This window comes from Haliotis rufescens, unplaced genomic scaffold (genome assembly GCF_023055435.1).
Source record: "Haliotis rufescens isolate VD_foot unplaced genomic scaffold, xgHalRufe1.0.p SCAF_13, whole genome shotgun sequence".
NCBI classification, from domain to species: domain Eukaryota; kingdom Metazoa; phylum Mollusca; class Gastropoda; order Lepetellida; family Haliotidae; genus Haliotis; species Haliotis rufescens.
Window position 1 is genome coordinate 3,179,339 of NW_025963813.1, and position 15,683 is coordinate 3,195,021.

The 15,683-nt window shown below is 38.4% G+C and overlaps 1 protein-coding gene and 1 long non-coding RNA gene across 9 annotated transcripts in view; one reads left to right on the top strand and one right to left on the bottom strand.

Annotated features, from left to right (window-relative positions):
- The window catches only part of LOC124116909 (myosin-11-like), a 65,220-nt gene extending 52,003 nt beyond the window's left edge, over nt 1-13,217 (bottom strand). For 5 of the 8 annotated variants that reach the window (XR_007220319.1, XR_007220318.1, XM_046478516.2 and 2 more), the window contains exon 1: nt 12,914-13,216. Coding sequence is in view for 5 of the 8 variants with exons in the window: in XM_046478516.2 (XP_046334472.2) it covers nt 12,914-12,943 (30 nt within the window). In the remaining 3 variants the exon portion in view is untranslated. Of the gene's footprint in view, nt 1-12,913 lie in introns of all 8 variants that reach the window. The other 3 variants (XR_006858194.2, XM_046478521.2, XM_046478520.2) reach the window with 1 other exon arrangement.
- LOC125378581 lies at nt 114-14,128 on the top strand. Its single transcript, XR_007220320.1, has 3 exons — nt 114-998; nt 11,862-11,890; nt 13,928-14,128. It is a non-coding gene; the product is annotated as an uncharacterized LOC125378581 (long non-coding RNA).
- The last annotated feature ends 1,555 nt before the right edge of the window (nt 14,129-15,683 follow it).

The window sequence follows — 15,683 nt, forward strand, 5'->3', positions numbered from 1 at the left end:
TATTCCAGCAATATCACGGTGAGGGACACCAGAAATGGGCTTCACACTTTGTACCCATGTCAGGAATCGAACCCGGGTCTTCGGCGTGATGAGCGAACGCTTTAACCACAAGGCTACCCAACTGCCCCTTTATGAGCTACAGCACACATTCATTTGGGTTTTAATTTTTGATTACGATCCTTGGTCTGTCAACACCCTACCCATACTCGTGGGTTTCAAAATACCGAAAGAATTATTCAATGACGAGATTAAGATGGTCAAATTTAACTTGCTAGTCCACAGCTCATTCAGACAAGTGTTTTATGTAATGCAACCAGATTTAGGAAAAATCAAGTTGTCCTTCGAGCATGTCCAGATTCTCAGTTGTGTTTCCTATTCTCCTGATCTTAGTGACGTTACAAGACGTTTGTAACTTCTATTCTTTAACATGGACTTACGATCGCCAAGATCAGGTTGTGGACAAGGGGCCCAAGACAAGCGGATGACCTTGGTGAATCATTTCAACCCCATTTTAACAATTTACTAATAAAGCTCTGATAAAGATCAGGAATGGCACCAGTTGACACTATCAACCCTGAGCAATTGCTCAATTTACCAATCCTAATCTTGATCTATAATACTTTAATAGAGGATATTACCAGTCCCAGCTGATATATCATAAACAGTTCACACAAGTGGCCGAGCCAGGCGAGACAATGTGCGGACGAGGCTCACCATTTGAACATAATCTGATCAAGATTTGTGATTAACCAGCTGTGAGGGATCTGAATAACTTCATCCTGTGTGGATTTGGGGGATTTGTGAGTCAGGAACATGCGTGAAGATTGGAGTGACACAAATCTTCTCCTGACCTCAATAACTCTGCTAACTAGGGATTGTCTTATCACTAATCTTCAGTTCTGTTTTAGCAGCTGAGGCACACAAGTGAACCATGTATTGACCTGTGAACCAGGTGAAGACTGAAGGATGGATTGTGAACCGGAGTCTTAACCACCAAGGTATCTGGCTTTATCATAAAGGTGGTTTCTTTTCCACCATTTGTAGCTTGGGTTGGTAGGTTGGTTTGTTGTTTTATATATATATATTCCAGCTATATGACGGCGGTCTGTAAATAATCGCGTCTGGACCAGACAATCCAATGATTAATATCATGAGCATCGATCCACGCAATTGGGATCGATGACATGCATCAACCAAGTCAGCGAGCCTGACCACCTGATTCCGTTAGGCGCCTTTTAAGACAAGCATAGTCACCTTTTACGGCAAGCACGGGTTGCTGAAGACCTATTCTACCTCGGATCTTCACAGCAGATTAAAGGGGGTCATGAGGATTGAATCCCAAATCAAACCCTCCCCGCTTTTGAAATTCAAGTTACAACTGGATCACTATATCCATCAGTTGGAAAGACGCGTGTTCATTATAAATGTAATTTACTATTTAATATGAGCTGTAATTTTAGGAGCTGACCACCCCCAAAACAAGATAAAAATAACGAAGGTTTGACCCTTATTATTTCAAGTGCCACAACAACAGAGCACAGTCAAGAAAACCAGGTAAACACAAAATACAAATTTTCAAGAAAACAGATCTCTTGTGCTCAACATCATCACATTTGTCACTTCTTGCAAACCAAATGTCCAGAAATGTCCCCTTTCCACTCATGTTCTAGTCATTGCTCTGTACTAGATCTGAAAACAAGCAATCAACACCAATGTCCACTACAACTGCAGATATTATCTCAATACTATACCCTACAGAGCATTATCAGGACGATCAACATGTCATGAATACAGTTGTGAACATGGTGAAAGTTAAAAGAAAGTTCCCACAAAGAAGACAACTAATGTCCACTGATCTCTGGCAGTATTTATTTATTATATATACTTGACATGACCACAGGAGATTATATTAGGCTCCTTCCCACACAAACACACATTGTGTGGCTGCCTCCATTAGGCTTTTGTCACCCTGCGAGTACCCCCTGAGAGGCTTGTTTATAGTTCAGTAATTACTGTAAACAAGATATCATAGGCCTGGATGCACTAAACAGCATAGGGACCCACATGCTGACCTGTACATACAGAAGAGTGAGGGAATAGGTGACTGAGCAACAGCTTAATTTTTAACCTCCTCAGAAGCCCTGTGGGGGGCCGAGTGAATACGTCCCCTGTGGTCCGTGATTTTTTCTGTGGGGCTTCTTTGTAGAATCGGTCCCCAGTTCCCCATACTTGTCCCAGGCCTAGATGTTGTATTCAGTGTCCAGGCCTAGATGTTGTATTCAGTGTCCAGGGCTAGATGTTGTATTCAGTGTCCAGATCTAGATGTTGTATTCAGTGTCCAGGCCTAGATGTTGTATGATGTGTCCAGGCCTAGATGTTGTATTCAGTGTCCAGGCCTAGATGTTGTATTTAGTGTCCAGTCTAAGATGTTGTATACAGTGTCCAGGCCTAGATGTTGTATTCAGTGCCAAGGCCTAGATGTTGTATGAAGTGCCCAGTCTAAGATGTTGTATTCGGTGTCCAGGCTTAGATGTTGTATACAGTGCCCAGGCCTAGATGTTGTATTTGGTGCCAAGGCCTAGATGTTGTATTCAGTGTCCAGGCCTAGATGTTGTATTCTGTGTCCAGGCTTAGATGTTGTATTCAGTGTCCAGGCCTAGATGTTGTATTCGGTGTCCAGGCCTAGATGTTGTATTTGGTGTCCAGGCCTAGATGTTGTATTCAGCGCCAAGGCCTAGATGTTGCATGAAGTGCCCAGGCCTAGATGTTGTATTCGGTGTCCAGGCCTAGATGTTGTATTCAGTGTCCAGACCTAGATGTTGTATGAAGTGCCCAGGCCTAGATGTTGTATTCGGTGTCCAGGCCTAGATGTTGTATGAAGTGCCCAGGCCTAGATGTTGTATTTGGTGCCCAGGCCTAGATGTTGTATTCAGTGCCAAGGCCTAGATGTTGTATTCAGTGCCAAGGCCTAGATGTTGTATTTGGTGTCCAGGCCTAGATGTTGTATTCAGTGCCAAGGCCTAGATGTTGTATACAGTGCCCAGGCCTAGATGTTGTATTTGGTGTCCAGGCCTAGATGTTGTATTCGGTGCCAAGGCCTAGATGTTGTATTCAGTGTCCAGACCTAGATGTTGTATTCAGTGTCCAGGCTTAGATGTTGTATTCGGTGCCAAGGCCTAGATGTTGTATTCAGTGTCCAGACCTAGATGTTGTATTCAGTGTCCAGGCCTAGATGTTGTATTCAGTGTCCAGGCCTAGATGTTGTATGAGGTGTCTAGTCCTTGATGTTGTAATGGGTGCCCTGTGTGAAACTGAGACATTGTTATTCCTTGAGGGACCAACATAATCAAATGTGTTAACAGACAAGTAAGGGGGTGTTGGAAAGACTTGAATCAAACTTGCTGGGACTGCAAATTAGCAGGAAGATGTTAATGGCCTGTCAGATTTCACGGACACAGGACGGACCACAGAGCATATATTTACTCAGTCAATGGAGGAACAGTGTCAGTGGGTTCAACATGTGTGCAGGGTAACAAGCACCTGCAATATACCCATGACGCTGTTAGCTATACAGTAACCATGGTAACCATGGTCAGGCCGTTATTTGGTTTTAATGTGGAACACAGACTAATCAAGTTTATTGACATGTTTGAGAAGTGGGTAAATAAATTGATGACATTACCTTCAACCTAAAAGATCTGGGCACTTTGACACTTTCAAATTCTCCAGTGTGCAAAATGTTGGGACAAGGGACTGATCTCTGTATTTATTAAGCACAAGAATCAGCTATGACTGATCAATTTGGTGAAATATGAACGTCAATTTGAACATTGAACATGATTAATGCTGCAGATATTTCTAAAAACTTGTTGAAATATTTTGCCCTTTTTTTCATCATTTAATTTTATTTTTTTTACCAGAAATGAGGCAACACATACTACTTGACACAAAAATGTCAAGTGTTCTCCAAGTATGTAAACAACATCAGAAATATTTTAATATATCAATTTCTCCATGTATCGCAATTGTTTGCCTTTGATTGTACTATATCATGCTATATTGTCAATAGTATACCTGACAATCAATTGTTTCAAAAGCTGAGTGTTCAGCCTTGAAACTGGAGCAATGTTGAGCCGAAGAGCTAAATGACTGTTTATTGTTGTTCTAGAGAGCTAAATGAATGTTTGTTGTTGTTCTGGGGAGCTAAATGAATGTCTGTTGTTGTTCTGGAGAGCTGGAGAGCTAAATGACTGTTTGTTGCTGTTCTGGAGAGCTGGAGAGCTAAATGAATGTCTGTTGTTGTTCTGGAGAGCTGGAGAGCTAAATGAATGTTGTTGCTGTTCCAGAGAACTAGAGAGCTAAATGACTGTTTGTTGTTGTTCAACATGTTCAAGTTGTTGTTCCAATATTTGTGTTGAAACAAATCAAGAAATAAATCTTTCATTAATTACAATTACACTAATTAAAATACATGATATAATTATCAAGCCTTAAACTGTAAAAGTTGGTTTAATATTTTCGCAATACTATTGCAATTGTTGACAACTATCGCAATCATTGCGGCTATTATAAGCATAATAGTGTGGGGTACTACAGGGTTAGAAACTAACAGTTTTAGTCCACTTGTCCTTATAATGATAACATAGCAAAACCCTTAAAAAGGGCAAATTTCTACTCATCCTTAAATGAGGATACTTTTACCATTGGGCAGTTTGGCAAGGACTATAGGACTAGTGCCAATTTCTAATGCTGTACTATTGCAATACAATCGCAATCTTGCAAATAGCCACAAAAGTCACCCCTAATGAATATATATCACTATTCAGCCTGACATCTTAACATTCTTATTTCTGTCCAGCGAACATTCAACCCAAATATCATGAACATGATGACCAAAGCGATTGCTTAGTTAGCCAAACATCTGGTAAACAAGTTCGTACATGCCAGTGTGATCAGAATGCCTATATAACTGTGGACATGCCTGGAACTCTGTATATTCAACATAAAGCCGGGATAACATGCCCAGCACTAAGTCATAACAAAACCATTTATTCGCAGGCCAAGCCCTTATGATCCCCGTTCTGTAGAACCCACTGATAGAAAGTTAATCTTATTCTGGGCAAAGTTATTCAAACAGCTCACTGGACATACAATATCAGGCAGTATCATTCACTGGTACACATTCCACAGCAAGTCGGTTGTCAAAACAATTCAATTCCCCCAACCCACATTGGTTTCTACTGTCAGCACAGAGTAAAATATGAGCTTACTAGATCGGGAAGGCATTACGAATATTTATACCATGGGTATTACCATCTGCAGTGTAGGGGACATGAACACTGACACGGACTTAGGGGGGTGTTGTGGGGTCAGGGTACGGTAATAATATATTTTACTATGAACCTAAGCCAATAAAGATATAATGCTTAGCCATTGTTATCCTTCACATGAAAACTGTTCTATGTATGTCTGATAAGGTATTGACATGAGTCATCAGATAAACATGATAATTAAAATTATTTTTATTACTTTTTCATAGAACCTTACATATGGAGAGAAAAAATGTATGTGAACAAATTTGGAGGGATTTCCAAATAGTGTAAATTTATAAATAGTGCAAATTTGAAAACAATAGACATTTTAAAGCAGTGTCAAAATTAGATTAAAAGCAATCAGGCAGTACCATGGCAAAACACAGCCATCGGTGCCGAAACTTATCAAATTCTGTAAGAAATATTTGTTCTCTCGCCCCACATTTAGTTATTTGAAATACTGTATTTACCATATTAAGTGCCCTCGACCAACTTCCAGACAATTTGTAAGTAATCTTTATAAGCACCCCTAACAGAAACTGAAAATTTACATGACAGTCTGTAATGTTACAGATTTTTTAAACGGCAGCTTTTGAACAAAGGTTGTTCCCTACTGCTCGATCTCTTACAGCAAACTTAACTCACTGTGGACAGTTTTTATAAGCAGCCCCCTTTGTCAATTTTCTGAGCACCAGGGCCCTAATCTGTTAAAGGGGGACTAGGCTCAGGGAAAACAGCAGTCCCAGCAATTCAAACACCACCTGATCTGCTAACCAAAACTGCCTTATATGGAGCAGTTCATTGTTGCGCTACTCACATCCCAGGGAAATGGTCTCAGTTTCAAACAAGGCACTAACGACGAGGGTTCAGCTTACTGCAATGAGGAGTGAGTTTAATGCTGCATTTAACAGTATTCCAGTTGTATCAAGTTTCTGAGCTAACTGTTGGAGGAGAGTCAGAAGAATCTTCTGAAAATGATGTTGAGAGTTATGGTCGAACACAGATTGAACTTCACTATAATAAAGGGTCGGTCGGGTAGCCTAGTGGTTAAAGCGTTCGCTCGTCACGCCTAAGACCCGGGTTCGATTCCCGACATGGGTACAATGTGTGAAGCCCATTTCTGGTGTCTCCCGCTGTGATATTGCTGGAATATTGCTAAAAGCGGCGTAAAATCAAACTCACTCACTCACACTCACTATAATAAACCATCTTATTAAATATGTATTTGAAAGCAGGGCTTTGAAATACTGCAAAATACTATTTTTCAAAGTGGAAAAATATTTTAGAAAAAAAATATGACCCACCTACTCGATTATTAAACATTGTTGAATGGGTTCAGATAGGAAACACCATGTTGGGGGCCCTGGCTATCGCACCACCCTTGATCAGAGTGAGTGTGCTCTACTGTGTAACCATGAGATGATATGCACTGGAATTTCCATTGTCATGCTTCTCCTGATAACGTAATCTGTGCAGGTGCATGACTCAGTGGAGATATTACACAGATCAATGATGTCTAAAATATGCCCGTGGCAATAACATTAACATTGATTACCCTCAAGCACTGTCAAGAGATGGGCCAATCAGTGTAGAAAATCAATGGTACATTCTAACATGTCTTACACTATGTACACTGCTCACATTAACATTCTTGTCGATTATTTGCATTTTTATTTCTCTTGTAGTGAGTGAGTGAGTGAGTATGGTTTTACGCCGCTTTTAGCAATATTCCAGCAATATCACGGCGGGGGACACCATAAATGGGCTTCACACATTGTACCCATGTCGGGAATAGAACCCGGGTCTTCGGCGTGACGAGCCAAGGCTTTAACCACTAGGCTACCCGACCGCCCCTATTTCTCTTATAACCTGTTGAGAAATAAGGTTCATCAAAAAGTATTTACTGTGTTGATAAATTAATCTAAAACCTCAGCAAATTTTCATGCTTATTGTCCAACCCATTAGTACGTGTCTTTGGATCCAGAGTTATCAGGCCATGTGTTATATTGGTTAAGGAGAAAACTAAACTGAAAACAAACGCAAAAAAAGGTATATATGAAAGTTAGGTTGGGACAAATAGACTTCAGCATTTGTTACAACTAGGGTTTTGTAATGGTTTTAGGGGTATTCCGGACAGATCACAGTGGGATGGGTGGAAGACCAGAAATGGGCTTCAAACATCACATGTGTGGGGCCTCATCTGTCCCAGGTCCTCCTCATGAAGAGCAAACACTGTTACCACTATGCTATCATTTAGTAGGACGATTCACTGATGCATCGGTGCATCGTGATGTTTTTTTGTTTTTTTCGATACAAGTATCGATCACAATTGCATACAACATGTACAAAGAAAAAAACTATTGATTCTTACCTTTAAACACGGACCTATATAAGTCTGTGCTTAAACATTGTTAAATGTATCCTTTTATAAATGTTACACGAACCACAAATTACTATTGAAAATGAGCAGTAAAAAGTAAAAAAATGTAAATTGTGTCATCAATTGCACCAGACTTGACACTGCCAACTGTAAATCGTTAGTTAGTGTGTCAGGTATTTGGCATTCCTGTCTATAAAAAGGACGACTTACGCACCACTGATAAGAGCACAGGTAAATATTGTGATACGTAGCGGATCGTGAGCAAGGTATCGTGATATGTATCGATCACACGGTTGGTGTGTTGTCCCAGCCCTCAATGCTACCACTGCCCTTAAGACACAGATAAAAGGGGTATGCAGATACCTCAATTTGGTCCCAAGTTCTGCATCACTTATCAGCCAAGTATCCTGACATCCAGAACACTTTATTAACACGATCAAACAACGGTTCGCTCAATTTATCTTATGGTTCCCCTCTTTCAATACTTTTATACGAGGCAGACATTGTGATCATGTGATAAGACATGAAACTGTTAAAATTTTTTTTATCAAAACCACGAACATAGATCAACAGATAAATTGTGCAACATGTTTATTGATGGAAGTGAGCAAGGGAAGTGCTCAAAGAGAAACCATTCCAAGCTGAAGAAGAGTGTTGTAAAAAAACAATTTGTGGAGAGATTCATAAAAAATGTACAGCCTATTATCCTGATAATAGGAAGGGTCATCAGGTACTGGCCACGTACCACAGCACGGAGCAATGCAAGGCTCTGAACCTCACCTGGGTTACCAAGAAATAATGTCTAAAATTGGTGGGAATTCTGTTTTAAAAGACAACAAAGCTGTGATCATTGATCCTATCAAGTGTCGGAGTGAGTGAGTGAGTTGGGTTTAATGCGGCTTTAAACACTATTCCAGTTATGTCACGGCATGTCAGCTTAATGTGGGAGGAAAGCCCGAAGTGATGCAGGTCTCAGACGTTTACCACTTCAATGAAACCCACGAGCACGGGTATAGTGCTGACAAACCTAGAAAACATAATCGGGGCGAACCAGGATTCGAACCCACAATCATAGGTTTCTGACGTGCCCAAGGGGCGCAACTCTGCACAGCGAATCGCGGCGTCTGATATGACGGCCACCCGTGCCCTCATCAAGTGTCAGATACTGGGCATATGAAGGTCAACGGTCAGATATTTATAAAAAAAAAACACAATATGCTCAAAAACATGTTATATGTTGTTCTACATACCTAAAATGACACTTAAAAAGGATGTTGTCAAGCATCCATGTAGAAACAATAGAGGAAATGTTGAATATGCAAGAACACTTATAAGAAAAATAGGTTACGTGAAGGTCAAAGCTCAAAATATGAAAAAAAACCATGGTGGTCAAAGTGACGCTATCATTAGACAGTGATAGGGCCAGTCTGAGTCCTGTGAGCTTAATTACCTTGTTACCATGGTTACAATTTACTTTTTTTGCATTGCAAATTCTATACACATCTGGATTGTAACATTTTGGTATGATACATGAAAATACAGCACTTAATATGTTAAGCACTTCTGTTGTCAATGACAGTCCAAGAAACTTAAAACATATATAACTGGTTAATTAACAGTGGCTTGAAACATTTTGTACATAAAAAGACAAAAAAAAGTGTTTTACAATTAATATTAATATCATTTTACATGTCCCCATGACTGTGATCACGTAGAGTTAGTTTTGCATTGATACTTGACCATCTGATAAAATACAAACATAAACATGATAAATGAATCACACTAAGACTAGTAAGAGCCCATCCATTTTTTATAAGATCAATAACAGACCGATCCCTAAGACCATTTAAGCATAAACAACCCGCTTCCATGTTAGCATGGTCAGCTCTTAGAACAGACACAATAGAAGAGACATGGGAACAGTGTCAGGTTACAGTTGTAGAGTGTCAGTTCCACAAACCGACCCCTCGGAGAGATGATTCTGAATGATAGCATTTTGTTGATTGGATTAAGAGTAATTTATCACTAGGTGTACACTAGGATCATTGTTGTGCAGTGGAGCTGTTCACATTAATCATCGGTTTAGACCTTTTAAGACTGGAAGTAGATGACATATACTGTTTGAAGTAAGTAGTTTAAAAATCCTAAGTACCTTCAACTCATTTTACAGGATACATAAAAGTACGACCAAAACTAAACTGCATCCCAAGTTTAAAATGGCCATCGGTCACTGGTCATAGACCGATAAGATTGCAGTTTGACAGATGATTTGTTTAAGCACCCAGGTAGTTGGACATTTGACCGAAAGAAATGCTAAGCAAGGCTTCACACCTTTTATAATTTCTCAATTAAACATTAAATAGTAAGGATCCATCCGACATCCAGTATCAATTTAATAAAACAATGCACAGCCATCAAAATTTGTAACTGAAATTCTGAGCAGCGCCTGTCTTTGCATCATACTTTCTGTATCATAGGGAAACGTCTCAGTGGCTGCAGTGACTTTGCCAAGTGTTTTATTTGCCAGATGGTATATATTCATCCAATAACAAACGGTATTGCATTGATTTGTTGTCATGGTTTGTCCACCATTTTTGATTTGACTTATTGACTTTTGCCATTGACTTATTTCATTTCTTGGTCCAAGTCATTGATCTTTTTACAGTTTTTTGTGTCAAAATCACTGCCAAGGAACGCATACAAAATTCAACGCTGAACATTAAAATTATTTGTCAGTTCTGCGAGTGACTTGAAGAGTCTCCGTCCTTTTATACATGTAAGAAATATGATTTTATAAATATGATGATTAATACTTTTTCAGTCATACCATGTCAAATCTAAAACTTTCAACATGTCATTGTTGTCTTATAATCAGGACAGTAAAAATTAAGTTTGTTTAGCATTGTTTAGAACTGAACATGTTCAACAGTAAATATGGTAAAACCGTCTATGCATAATTTGTAGTTTGCCTCTGTTCACACATCAGTGGATGGGTACCCGGTAGGATGAGCTAGCAATGTGGCTGTTAACCTTCTAGCGCCTCACAGGCAGCTTGGGTTGTATATTCCCCAGGGAGCTGAGAATTATTCTTGAGTGCACACTGATCCATTGACCGGGGTAATAATTAAGTGCGCTTTGAGCAACCACATAGTGGATGGAAAACAGCACTTAACAAATGCACTTATTATTTATATTATTATTATTAGAAAGGAGGACAAAGCTCATCATGCTCATTCAAATTGGCAATCCCAGCAAGTTGATTAAAACAAAATGTCTACTAACACACACTATAAAATGTACAAAATCAAGCAGTTAATGATTACCTTAAATATAAAAACATTGCTAACCATGTTAATTGCAATGTCCAGACCAAAACCAGAAATGGGCTCTGAACAATGGATCTTGGTCCCTCCTGAACATGTTTAAGATATTGATAACATTTCTGAAATTGTAATGATAATCTTTGACACATTTGCATCGCAGGAACATTATAAGGGATATGATGAACTTGTGAACTCTATAACATGCACATCACTAAATATCATGTATGAATTCATGTATTGCATGACTATATCGTCTCATATCAGCACTCCGGATATCCAGGTTTAATTTGAGGAGGGAAAAATGTTTTTGTGCCTACATAATCACTCTGGACATTTTGTGTTGGATGTTGGTAAAAAAATAATTATTTGCTCTTTTTTTTGTGTATCCTGAAATTATATGTCAACATGGTCAAAGGACCTGAATTTGCAATTTCTTATTCAACAAAATGAAAATAGTTGATCAGCTGATCAGTGGAACACTGATGTGAAATCAGCTTATGTATGTTATGTGGAACTGTTTTCAGATCATAGGAATTATTGAACCTTTTAAATAAAATTTTGATCATATTGTTTGCAGCTTTCTACTCCACAATTTATGGTCAATTGTAAATGATCATTGCATGTGTACAGGGTAACCAAACAATCAACAGAACAAGCTAAACATGAGAAGAATCTGATTGTGCATGATTATGTTTTATTAGTTTTCAATAATAATTGGTTTGTCAGTTTTGAGGCACATGTGCATTTACATTGATGTGTAACAACTGATATATGCTTTGTTTTTTTTGGTTCTTACATATTCAGGTAAATGTGTTTTCACAACAGGGATTATCTATGCTTGTCCAGAGATGATATTTGACAAGCCTGCAGCAAATGTAAGTAATAATTCTCAAATTAGAATTAACTAATATCGTAATAACTAATGTTCTGGCCTTGTTGAGACCAATGACCATGAAAAAGGAAGAGATCATATTGCTTAGATTTAAGCAACAAATACAATGTTAAAAAAATACCACTGAATTTTTAAAAAAAAAGAAGAGAAAAATCACCAAGGTTGAGCAAAATAATACTCTTTCCAAAATTACCTGACAGGGGGCACTTAGCTGCTTGCCAGTAATTTGAAATCCTAAATAAATCCCTCCATAAATAATTGGTGCTCAGATCACATACATCTGACAACACACTATATTGTTTTCATGTTATGTTTTTAGCGTTTTTTTATCAATCATGTCAATTGGTCATGTTGTTATTATTTCACAATATCTAGTATACAAGATATAAGCTGGAAGAGAATTTTGACTGTCGAGTATAAAGACAGAAATTCAAATCAATACAAGATAACATTCACAGGTATGAATGGTACATCAAATATTCAATGTACATGATGTTGACTTCACAGCAATGGAATTGTGATTCATGTAAAATACAAGATGAAAATGACTTATTAGAATCTATAGACCTATATATATTGTTTGATGATGTTGAACCATTAGCATCATAAAGCATTAGGCATTACTTTTGTGTACGACTATGATGACTATTGCATTGTAATATTTTTAAAAATAACTGTGTTCACACTTTTCATTGTAAGTTTGGTTACCAAAATCCTACGTAGATCTGAAGATTCCTTTCCAAATCACCGAGTTCAAAAATATTGATTTGATAAATGAGGTCCCTGTTCATTGATAATTGGCTATTTTTCCTCCAGAATTTCGTTTATATGCATTTCCATCAGAATTTTTACATGCTTTTAAGCTGTTTGTTGAAGCATATTGGCACAAAATAGATACGCTTCGTCGAGACAAATCATGACAATGAAATGCGTCCAGTCGTTCTTCACTTTCAAGTCATGATCAGACAAGCATTTGACAGTCACGCCTGATCGAAAGGCGACTTACCGATGTTCTCTGGTTCCCAACACCTGCCATGGCGATAGCGCACTATCTTCTACATCCAGTCATGTTATTTCATCACAGAAAACCATCACGAAAAATATCCCTCCTGATTGTGTGCCATTTTTATCGAAAACGTAAGTGCAGGAGGGTTCCTTAGGCCATGGAGGCAGCCATTTTCAAACAAACCCTTGTTGTTGTATGACGTCACAGAGCTCAGCGCCCTCTCCATCCATTAACTTTCGATGTCGCGTCGACAATTAATTTGATGCTGTTAAATCGCGATCTTTTTTAAAAAGGCATAGTGTGTAATATTTTCACGTGTAGAAAAGGTTTGATCGATTTTACCAGTTCATAGCAATATGCATAACTTTTCGGATAATAGGAGAAGGGAGGCTACTCTGGGCGTTAGCAGGTGCGTGTTGGAAACTTGCCAAATATTCTGTTTTGGTTCAAGTCGAAATGAGAATTAATTCGAAAGTGAATGTTTTGTTTGAATCGGTTTTTTACGTTTTATCGTTCAGTATTTCGATTGGTTCAAACAATTAACATGAAAAATGTATACTGAATTGAAAACAATATTTTCATAATTTCATTTTATAGCATTTCATTTAATCTATTTGTGTTGGACTCGGCAATATTCCAGCTGTATGTTGGTGTCCTGTAAAAAATCATGTCTGAATCAGACAATCCATTGATTGACATTGTGAGCAAAAATCCACGCCACAAGGGTATGATGGCATGCAATCAACCAAGATGCATTCTTTTATTTCAGAACTTTCCCTTTTTACCGTTGGTATATATAAAATTATTCACCAAACATGCTGATTTCCTAAAAAAAGATGTTTTGTGATCCCCTCTTTTCACAGAAAACACATTGTGTCTTGAAGCAATTGCAGAAAACGTTTTTGTTAGATTAACATACAGTCCCTGAAAGAAAGTTATGTAAAAGGTTAAATAAATATAATTCTAACACAGAACCCTCCAGTATAAAGAAACCCTCAAATCTCTTAATTTCAGCGTAGGATGGGAGAAGTATTGGCCGATAGAGCTGAGAAGTGGAACGGAATGTGGGTGTTTGTCTGTTTTAACATATGCTCTGGGATATGTAAGATAGACTTTTTTGTAATATTTTGTAATTATTACTTGTAATAAAAACATTTCAATGATAACATATTGTCTTGGTATATAGTATAAACTTGACCAATTTCAAAGGTGAGGGTTACCGTTTGTTATTTTACCAAAAAGATTTATTTTTCTTATGTAACTGTATCTTGGATGGATTCGAACCCACGTACAGCATATCCTGGCGCATCAAAGGAATACAACTATGCCAGATCAATGTAGGGAGTCGATCTGTCCTGGTGGTGTGGACACTGTGGAGAGATGATCTTTCCAGGTGTTCTATCCACAAGCAGTAAATCCTGAAACGTCAAGGGGATACAACTATGCCAAATCACTGTGGAGAGATGATCTGTCCAGGTATTCTATCCACAAACAAGAGATCCTGGTACATCAAAGGGATACAACTATGCGAGATCAATGTCGGGAGTCGATCTGTCCTGGTGGTGTGGTGTACTGAACATAAGCATGTTTAAATAACAGGCAATGAAAACAAACATTTGTATTGGTTGAATGTGGTTCAAAATATTGTATCTATTTTGTATATGTAGTTCATATTTGGCTCGTATTGATCAATGGTGAATCTTTTCACAAAATAGCCATTTTCCATTACAGAAAAAAATAACAAAGACAGGAAAACTTACGTAATGATGTATTGACTTGTCCTAAAACCACAGACAGACAGCACACAACATAAGTGAGTTAAAATTTAATGTCGCATCAGCAATACTTCAGCCATAAAGTGACGCACACAACAAAAACTCACTTGTACACAACATAAGTTCACTTTACTTTCTGTCAGGTGATCTGAAAATTAAATGTTTTTTTTGTATTTCAGCTATATGGCAGGTCTGTAAAAACTGAGTCTGGACCAGACAATCCAGTGACTGACATCATGAGCATCGATCCACGCAATTGCGATAGATGACAGGCATCAACCAAGTCACCAGCCGATCGATTTAGTCACCTCTTAGGAAGCATCCATTTGATTTGTGTGGGAGGGTGGGAAAGTTTTTGGAGAACAATCTATTTTTTTCCCCAGCTATATCCAACAAACTATTTATTTACTGAGTACCATCAAACAATCATATTTCATCTTCCCAAGGCAAGAGAGTTAACTGACTTAAAAAGTCCAATTCCCCTCCTTGCTGAACTAGGCTGGTATTATGGAGTTACATTTTGGCTGGACTAACGAGTCTATGCATAGTCCAATCACAATCGCCCAATGAAATCGAAATCCGGTTCGTAAACTGTCGTGCAGATTTCAGTCGATTGCAAGATTTGCAAAGCATGTGCACTGCCAACTCGTTGACAACAGATATTTTCCAAACCTTTTCATGTTTTTAATCAAGGTGCTCGCGTGATTTGATGCACTCCGCGATGTAAGACCCGTTTTATCACAGTATAGATCTTTATTATCGATCAGATTGTCTTGACTGAGTACCACCATTTTGTTTGAAACAAACGCAAGTGATGGAATCGGATTGGTCCATAGGAGAGGCTCAGAAGGTACATAACTCTTAATAAGCACTGGTAGTGCTACGATCGAGCCCAGGAATTCCAGCCTAGTTCGGCAAGAGCGGAAACTGGACTTTTATAGTCAGTTAACTCTCTTGCCTCAGGAAGATGTCATATATTTTAACAAACTATTCAT